Source organism: Dipodomys ordii, unplaced genomic scaffold (genome assembly GCF_000151885.1).
Source record: "Dipodomys ordii isolate 6190 unplaced genomic scaffold, Dord_2.0 Scaffold34, whole genome shotgun sequence".
Taxonomy (NCBI): domain Eukaryota; kingdom Metazoa; phylum Chordata; class Mammalia; order Rodentia; family Heteromyidae; genus Dipodomys; species Dipodomys ordii.
In genome coordinates this window covers 13979357-13989265 of record NW_012267250.1, presented here as the reverse complement: position 1 = coordinate 13989265, position 9909 = coordinate 13979357, and the positions used below count along the sequence as shown (strand labels likewise).

General features: G+C 37.8%; 1 protein-coding gene across 5 annotated transcripts in view; it reads left to right on the top strand.

Moving 5' to 3' along the window:
* The window catches only part of Herc4 (HECT and RLD domain containing E3 ubiquitin protein ligase 4), a 111146-nt gene that overhangs the window by 75532 nt on the left and 25705 nt on the right, over positions 1-9909 (top strand). For 3 of the 5 annotated variants that reach the window (XM_013017154.1, XM_013017156.1, XM_013017157.1), the window contains 2 exons: positions 745-864; positions 8146-8169. In XM_013017154.1, coding sequence (XP_012872608.1) covers positions 745-864; positions 8146-8169 — 144 coding nt within the window. The remainder of the gene's footprint in view (positions 1-744; positions 865-8145; positions 8170-9909) is intronic. The other 2 variants (XM_013017158.1, XM_013017155.1) reach the window with 1 other exon arrangement.

Below are 9909 nucleotides of genomic sequence, written 5' to 3'. Positions count from 1 at the left end.
GCTTGCCTTGCATGCATGAGGCCCTGGGTTCGATTCCTCAGCACCACATAAGCAAAAAGAAAAAAGCCGGAAGTGGCTCTGTGGCTCAAGTGGTAGAGAGCTAGCCTTGAGCTGAAGAGCTGAGGGACAGCGCCCAGGCCCAGAGTTCAGGCCCCACGAATGGACCCAAAAAAAAAACAAGTCATGCTGTAGTGTATATCATGTTATAATATTTTCCCAGTCAGTATTAAGAGATGGTTAGTTTGTTCATTTGGTTAAGGTGGTACTTGGTACCATAAAGATTTGTTTTTCCTATTGTAACTATTGTGTAATTTGTGAGGTCATAATCTGTACTTACTTTTATTTTCACATCCTATCCTCTATATTGAGTATTGGATACAGAATAAGATTTAATAAAGACTAGCTGTTGTTATTGTTTATGTCCCATTTTCCAACCAGAAGTTTGTATAATTTCTAGTTTATTCTATATATACTTTAATGGTACATATTTCATACTATGTTGTCACGATGAAGTCATTTTATGACTTTTCTACTAGATTTTGGGGTACTTAGTGCAGATATTGCATGTTCGATCTCTCAAAACAACTAATTCTTTGCATGTATAGGTACTCTGTAATATTTTTTATAGGAGGAGAAAAATTGAGAAATACTCCCAAATCCTTTTCTATTTAAATATTCTTGATTCTTAATATTTCTGGTTAAATTAAACAGAATTAATTAACTTAACCAATTTAATTTTTTTAGGTAAATGAGAAATCAGGACAGATTATACAATATGATAAATTTTATATACATGAAGTACAAGAACTGATAGACATAAGGAATGATTACATCAACTGGGTCCAACAGCAGGCTTATGGAATGGTATGTTTCCTGTATATTTTGTGATTTAATTCTTGTGTCATTTGTTCTAATATAAAAGAAACAGGGGTTTTTTTTGCAATACTGGAGTTTATTTCATACCTTTTATTCAGTATTTTCTTTAGAATATGTAGCGTAAATATTTTTGTTTAACAGCAAGTATTCTATTCTTCTGCAAAAGCCAAACCAAAGAGACAAAATACACTTTTTTCTTTGTTATATATGTTTAATGTATTTCAGATTGCCTATATGAGTGTGCATGTGTATGTACATATAAATATGTATTTTCACATGTACATAGTTTTTTTTGCATGTGGACAAGTTTCTGATAACTAGATTCTCAATAATTAAATGTCGAAATAGATAAGCAGCTAGATACAAAATACTCTTAATTGCTATCTATTTTTGTGTTCAGGAGGCCAATTTTTCTATCCCTAAAGTAGGTAAATTAATTTATATCTGGTGATTATAGAAGCATGGGTAAATTATTACTTGCATGTTACCAGTTAGAAGCTCTTGTGGATAGGCATAGTTTACTCACCAACATCTCTGACAGTGTCTGGGCTAAGTCTAGTAGTAACTAAAACCATAGTGGGGTTTTTTTGTTTGTTAACAGTGGGGTTAGTATGTGATTTTTGGTGTGTTTTTTCCTCCAGGAATCAAGTCACTCCTAAAACTTCCTTCTCTCAGTACTTGCAGAGACTCAGTGATTTTTTTTTTTTCTGTAGAATCACTGGAAGGCTCAATCTCAAGTGACTTAAAGGCTGAATCAGTTTCATTGTCTTTGTACATACAGATATATTTATTTGCTTATTCAACAGGTACTTAGTAAAGCCTAGTATTGTGGCTCATATGTGTAGTTCTAATACTCAGAGAGACTGAGGCAGTAGGACCATGAGTTTGAGGCCAACATGGGCTATAATACAAGACTGTGCTTCAGAACTGTGTGTGTGTATGTGTCTGTCTGTCTGTGTCTGTTTATACATAAATATAAATGTAGTAAATATTATACAAACACTTATTTGGAACTTGTTGCATAAATACTATTCCAGGTATTGGGTCTACATCCTCATTCTTCATGTATAAATGTAGTGGCACAATTGTCATTAAAATGCCAGCTATATATGTTCTGTGTAGAAAATTTAAATCAAGGAATGTTTTTAGCTCAGTTAATTAGAAATACTGGACTTACTGGGCGCTGGTGGCTCATGCCTGTAATCCTAGCTGCTCAGGAGGCTGAGATCTGAGGATCGAGGTTCAAAGACAGGCAGGAAAGGCTGTAAGACTCTTATCTCCAATAAACCACTAGAAATCTGGAAGTGGCATTGTGGCTCAAGCAGTAGAGCACTCACCTTGAGCTGAAGAGCGCAGGGACAGCGCCAAAACCCAGAGTTCAAGCCCCACAACCGACCCTGCCCCCCCCCCAAAAAAAACACCAATAGCAACAACAACAACAAAAGACCATGTTGGGCACTGGTGGCTCATACCTGAAATCCTAGCTGAGGAGGCTGAGATCTGAGGATTGCAGTTCAGGTAAGAAAGTCTGTGAGACTCTTATCTCAATCAGCCACCAAAAAAACAGAAGTGGCCCTATAGCTCAAAGTGGTAGAATGCTAGCCTTGTGCCAGAAGAGCTCAGGGATGGCATCCAGGCCCTGAGTTCAAGCCCCATAACCAAACAAAAACGAAAAAACACCTGAATGGGTGCAAAACTTGTAAAGTCTTGGTAAACTGGGTGAAGTCTTGGTAAATGGTAATTATTACTGACAGTCTTAGCACAGAAAATGTTTTACAATAGGCAGCCTTTTTCAGATGCTTGGTAACTCTTGCTGCTTTTCTCTGTCTGGACTATAATAAAAACATCTCCTTTTTGTATGAGATGTAATACTTGTCTGACTTATACTCTTTGAATAAATTCAGTATGAAGTCATACACAATCATAGGGTTCCTGTTGAGGTGCTAGTTTGGTTTTAATGAGGCCTTGGAGTTTAATGCTAATGCAGGGATTATAAATGGATTATTCTAGTTTTAGAGGTTTTGAAAAAATTATCTTTAGAAGGGATGACATTGTCTAAAAAGAAATTTACTCATCTGACTTACCTAACTGTAACCCCTCTCCGCATCATCTTTATAATAGTAAAGATACAATTGTTAAAAATTAGTACAAAATTGTTACTAAAAAATTAGTACAAAAGGGTTTTAAATCAATATGTCAGTATATTAGTACAATGCTTTTTGATCAATGTCACCCTTCCATCATTCTCCACCATCTGTCCCAAGCCCATCCATTCTCTCAAATTAGCTTGTGCCATTTTCACACATGTACATGGAATATTATGAGTGTATTCTAATAGTGTAACTCCATTAAACAGACTTATAGATTAATAAAATGAATACCAAAAAGCAGAAAACATGTTGGTCTCAAGAGTAGGGGGTACAGATGAATGGAGAGAGGATGTTGGCCTAATACAGACAATTTTGTTATCTCTGATATGAGTACACTTAATTTAAGCCAGTTGCTGGTGGATCATACCTGTAATCCTAGCTACTTCAAATCCAGCTCTTAGCACTATTAAATTACCACAAAAGCTGAAGTGGAGCTATGGCTCAAGTAGCAGAGTGCTAGGCTTGAGTGAAAGCAGCACAGGGCCAGTGCCCAGGCCCTGAGTTCAAGCCCTGGCACTGGCAATAAATAAATAAATGCAAATAAAAAATCACTAAATTTAAAATTCTCCCAGATTAATTATAAATCCATAGACATATATACCCTAGGACTCTATAACCTAGTTTAAAAAACATTGTATCAGGGGGCTGGGAAGGTGGCTCAGTGGTAGAGCGCTTGCCTTGCATACCTGAGGCCCTGGGTTCAATTCCTCAGCACCACATAAGCAAAAAGAAAAAAAAGCCAGAAGTGGTGCTGGGCTCAAGTGGTAGAGCGCTAGCCTTGAGCTGAAGAGCTGAGGGACAGTGCCCAGGCCCAGAGTTCAAGCCCCATGACTGGACCCCCAAAAAAAAAAAAACATTGTATCATCATGAAGTATACCAGTTGTCCTTTTACCTAGAGTTTTTTTCCATACGTGCTGAAGCAAGAAACTGAGTTCAAGGTCAGCCTGGGCTATGTAGTAAATCCCTGTCTCAAAAAATAACAAAACAAAGAGTTATAAACCAGGTCACACACCAGTTACTTATATGTAATTGTAGCTATTCAAGAGGTTGAGATCTGAAGATCTTGCTTTAAACCCAGTCTGGGCAGACAAATTCATAAGACTCACCAGCAAAATGTTAGGCTGAATATGTGGCCCAAGTGGGCCAACCAAAAGCAAAGCTAGTGGCCTTGAGTTTAAGTCCAGTCCCACCACCAAAAAAATTTTTTTTCTATGTAACTATTTTACTATGTGTATCTTACATCATGTTTGTGTGTCTTAAAATGTGTCTTGATAGCTGGGCACCAGTGGCTCATGCCTATAAACCTAGCTACTCAGGAGGCTGAGCTCTGAGGATCACGGTTCAAAGCCAGCCTGGGCCGGAAAGTTCGTGAGACTCTTATCTCCAATAAACCACTCAGAAAAATGGAGGTGGTGCTGTGGCTCAAGTGGTAGAGTGCTAGCCTTGAGCTGAAGAGCTGAGGGACAGGGCCCAGGCTCAGAGTTTAGGCCCCACGACCCTGCCCCCCCCAAAAAAAAAAAGTGAAATGTATTGTTAATTTGCTGGGCACTGTTGACTCATGCCTGTAATCCATACTGTTCAGGAGACTGAGATATGAGGATCATGGTTCAAAGCCAAGCCCGGGCAGGAAGTCTGTGAGTTTTTTTTAGTGGGGGGGTCTTGGGCCTGGGCACTGTCCCTCAGCTCTTCAGCTCAAGAGTAGCGCTCTACCACTTGAGCCACAGCGCCACTTCTGGCTTTTTTTTTTCTTTTTGCTTATGTGGTGCTGAGGAATTGAACCCAGGGCCTCATGCATTGCAAGGCAAGCGCTCTACCACTGAGCCATCTTCCCAGCCCCAGTCTGTGAGATTTTTATCCCCGATTAACTAACAAAAAGCCGGAAGTGTTGTGGCTCAAGAGTGCTAACCTTGAGCAAAAATCTTTAGGGAGTGTTCAGGCTCTGAGTTCAAGCCTCAAGACATAGTCTTCTCCCATCCCCCCAAAAAAGTATTATTCATTTTTTTTGTATTTAAAAAAAAAACTTCTTGCTAATCTCTGAAAAAAAATTACTTTGTTCTTTGACATCTGTTGAAAGAGAGGATTTTCCATTACCTTTCTTTACCAGTCAGGAAATTTATGAATCTGCCAAGTATGTGCTTCTGTGATCATTAAGCCTAAATAATTCTGTGAATTTCTGGCTTTATATACACAGATTGAACATCCCAAATGTTGCAGAAGCAACATGTACAAATTCCAAACTAAAAAAAACAAACCTGTAAAATCTGATTTGATTCCAGGCTTTCATAGAAGGATACTGGCCTCCTTTTGTTCTGCTGAGATGCCTAGCTTTTTATCTTACCACCTTCCCTTCTCCTGTCCTTTTTCCTCTTTCCAGTTATAAATTTTTGTGAAGTTATTGCTTGATTCTATGATTATATAATCCTGCTTTTTTTCCCCAAGACACTAATGGTGATGTATGAAATGTTTTTCAGTTGGATTCCTTGTTTTATCTCTTTTCTCCCTCTGCAGTTATATCTTGGCAAAATGATAGGGTGGCATGCTTTATCTTTTTCTCTTCTGCTGTTTGATGCTTGTTCTCTAATTTCTTGTGTATTTCCTTATTCTTCTAAACTATTTATAAGAAATACCTTAATTACTACTAAGCCCTTTGCTATTTTTCCCTTATGGTACATTTTTTTAAGTTATTGTATATCCATTTTTTCTGTATATCTAGGAAAAATTGGCCAAATGAAAATAAAAGAAAGATCTATACTGGTTTTTCATGTTACAGTGAGATTCAAGTATTTTTTTTTACATTTTTTTGATATTTAAAAAGTTGATGTACAGAGGAATGCAGTTACATAAGGCAGGTAAAGAGTATGTTTCTGGACAATGTCACCCTCAAGTGATTTTTAAAAAGTTTTCTTTCCTTTTAAAAACTTTATCTGGGCTGGGAAGGTGGCTCAGTGTAGAGTGCTTGCCTTGCATGCATGAGGCCCGGGATTCGATTCCTCAGCACCACATAAGCAGAAAAAAGCCAGAAGTGGCGCTGTGGCTCAAGCAGTAGAGCTCTAGCCTTGAGCTGAAGAGCTGAGGGATAGTGCCCAGGCCCAGAGTTCATTCCCCACGACCGACCAAAAAAAATTTTTTTTAATCTATGTGGTATAACCCATAAAAATTGGTAGTAAAAGTAATATAAATTGGTGAGAATTTTCATCTTTGGTACTATGTGTATTTATGTCATCAATCTTAATTATTCAGTATAATTGTGGTATGTTTTAACTCATCACTGTATTTGTCCTATGTAATTGAGTTCTCGTATGTTCACCTCCAAACAGCTACCAAGCTAGCAACATAACATGTTCACCATGGTTTGAGTTTTGCCTTGTTTCCAGTTAGCTATAAAGTTGCCTAAATACTAGAGTGTCCTATCTTCTGATACCCATTTCAAGTTTGGACAAGGAGTTCTCCACATTAAACACAGGTTCAGTAACTTGTTTTTGAACTCACGGAACTCAGAAAACACAGAGGATTAATTAGTTTGCTGTAGGGAAAGGATGTAGATTAAAATCCACTACATTAAGAAGACTTGAGAGCCTGGCAATGGTAGGCAAGTCTGTAATCCTAGCTACTCAGGAGGCTGAGATCTGAGGATCGCCATTCAGAGGATCGCCATTCAAAGCCAGCCTGGGCAGGAAAGTATGTGAAACTTACCTCCAGTTAACCACCAGAAACCTGGAAGTGGCACTGTGGCTTAACTGGTAGAGTAGTTACCTTGAGTTGAAGAGCTCAGGGACAGTGCCCAGGCCCAGAATTTAAGCCCCATGACCTACAGAAAAAACAAACAAACAAAAAAAGAAGCACATGAGGAAGAATCTAGGAGATATACCCAAAGCAGAGTACTCACTGTTCTTTTAACTCTTCTATTGTAAAGATGCTGTACAGAGGGGTTACAGTTTACATGAGTATGGTAATCAGCACATTTCCTCTTGAGCATTATTACCCCCTCCTTTTCTTTTAACTCTTAATTGCTTGGTATTAATGTATGGTACTACTCAGGATTGTTAATCAATGAAGCTCACACAAACCTCTCAGTGTTTATTGGGTCTCAGTCATGTGGCTGGCTTTTTCTAGAGGCAGAACTGGCAGCACATAGCCCATATCTCCATTATAAGTCACATTATTTCATTGTCCAGTGACAAAAGGCCCCGGGAAAATAAAGATACTTTTCAGATGTGATATTTCAAAGGCCTATAGATCTTCCTAGTAGCCCAGGGCCACAACTTCTCTTTGGCTAAGATTGATTCTTCACTATACCAGGCAGCATGCATAAATTTAGTAACTTGTTTCTGAGGATGGCTGGTCTAATGCTGAACATATAAGAAAGTTTTCTGCCAGAAAGTATTCCTTTTCAGTAAAGTGGTATGCTTTGTAAATTTTCTTTTTGCTACCTCTCAACTCATTTCCTGTCCTATACTTTATATTTTAAATTTGGATTTTAAAAACAATACTCATGTGGCTGGCATTTTCTAGAGGCAGGAAATGTTCTTCAAGAAAGTATTTATTCCTTTTCAGTAAAGTGGTAAGCTGTGTAAATTTTCTTTTTGCTACTTACCAACCTGTTTTGTTTTATATTTTAAATTAATTTGGTTTTAAAAATAATGTAAGATAGCTTATGTTTTACTGATTATTTCTGTCAAAAACTAACTTGTAGCTTATTTTCCCTTGTTTTGTTTCTGTGTAGTATTGCCATATAGAAGACATTTCATTTTATTAAGTTTAACCCATTCTCAAAAGCCTGAGAAATATTTCTTCCATTTTCCAGGAAAAGAAACTAAGCCATAAAATTATTTTTTCAAGACTATGTCAACTTTAAAACTAGTGTTTTTAGTCAACCTGAATTCTGCAAATGAGATATTATGCTAAGTTTAGATAATTTTATGTTCAGAAAATAATCTGAAGCAAAGGCTCACATTTATAGACCTAAACTGATAGAGGAAGGATAACTTCTGTGGTAAATGCATTTTCTACCTCATTAGTTCAGGCAAAAGATACAGAATGCTTCTTTGAATAGAAGTAGTTGTTTGGACACTAACATTGCTCTTCCTCATTATTGTTGCATTCTGCATTGCTGTCTTAGGATGTCAGCCATGGATTAACTGAGGTAAGTTTGGTGTAATAAAGTCTTGTGTTCAGAGTAAGATATCCTTCTGTTCTTAATATGTGAAGAGTAAAATTTCCTCTTCTGTGTGATTTTTTTTTTGGGGGGGGGGGTCCGGTCATGGGGCCTGAACTCTGGGCCTGGGCACTGTCCCTCAGCTCTTCAGTTCAAGGCTAGTGCTCTACTATTTGAGCCACAGCGCCACTTCTGGCTTTTTTTCCTTTTGCTTATGTGGTGCTGAGGAATCGAACCCAGGGCCTCATGCATGCAAAAGGCAAGCGCTCTACTACTGAACCACCTTCCTAGTCCCTGATTTTTTTTTTAAATTGTATGTATATTTGTTATTTCAGTTTGAAATTTTGAGTTTATAGAAATTATTCTATATTGCATTTCAGAAGAATTCTTTGAATAAAATTAAACCCTGTTATCATTCTACCTGATATTTTCAGTAAGATTTGTTTTACAGTAGTTTCTGTTCTCCCAATATTCCCATATAAAATGTAAATGTCCTTAATATTAAGAAACAGATTTTCATTTGAAAATTTGACAAATTCCACTTTAGTAAAGCTAAATTGGGAGACCCTATCAGAAGAAAATAAAAGCAAAAGCATGAGGGGGAGGTGTGGCTCCCCAGTACCACAAGAAAGCAAGGGGGAGAGGTAGAAAGGTAGGAAGGGAAATAACAAAGGAAGAAAGAAGGAAGGAAAAGAAGAAAAGAGCTTAGTAACAAATATAAAGATGTTGGAAGTAAACATTGACATGAAATAAATTGAGGAGTGGTAAGGTTTTATAAAGGTTTTATAAAGCACATTCATAATTCAGTATATTTTCTTAATATATTGAGAACTAAGTTGGCAGAGCTGAGCAATATTAGATCAATTTGGTTTTACTAGCCCAAATTAAGAGAGTCAAGTTGAAAATAAGGTAGTTAAAATGGAAAAGAGATAGATATGTTTGTAAAGGCAAAACAAGACTAAGTAATCCTTAGTGAGTATAAGAATGCAGATTTAGCCAGGTGCCGGTGGCTCATGTCTATAATCCTAGCTACTCAAGAGGCTGAGATCTAAGGATCACAGTTCAAAGCCAGCCTGGGCAAGAAAGTCTGTGAGACTCTTATCTCCAGTAAACCACCAGCGAAACAGGAAGTGGCAAGTGGTAGAGCACTAGCCTTGAGCTGAAGAGGTGAGGGACAGTGCCCAGGCCCAGAGTTCAAAAAAAAAAGCAGGAGCTGGGAAGGTGGCTCTGTAGAAGAGTGCTTACCATGCATGCATGAGTTCCTGGGTTCAATTCCTCAGCAGCACATATGCCGAAAAAGCCAGAAGTGGCGCCGTGGCTCAAGTGGTAGAGCACCAGCCTTGAGCTGAAGAGCTGAGGGACAGTGTTCAGGCCCAGAGTTCAGGCCCCACAACTGATGCAAAAAAAATAAAATAATAATAATAAATAAATAATGCAGATTTATCGGGCTGGGAGTATGGCTCAGTGGTAGAGTGCTTGCCTAGCATGCATGAGGCCCTGGATTCAATTCCTCAGTACCAAATAAACAACAACAACAAAATGATAAAAAAAAAATTAAAGAATGCAAATTCAGACTTAGCACAATTGTAAGAATGTTAAATGACAGTTTATAATTCTTTGTATTTTGTAAATAGCAATCACTATTTGAGATAGTTTCATTAAGGTGACTATTGTTTAAAAATGATAATGTTGGGGGCTGGAAAGGTGGCTCAGTGGTAGAGCACTTGC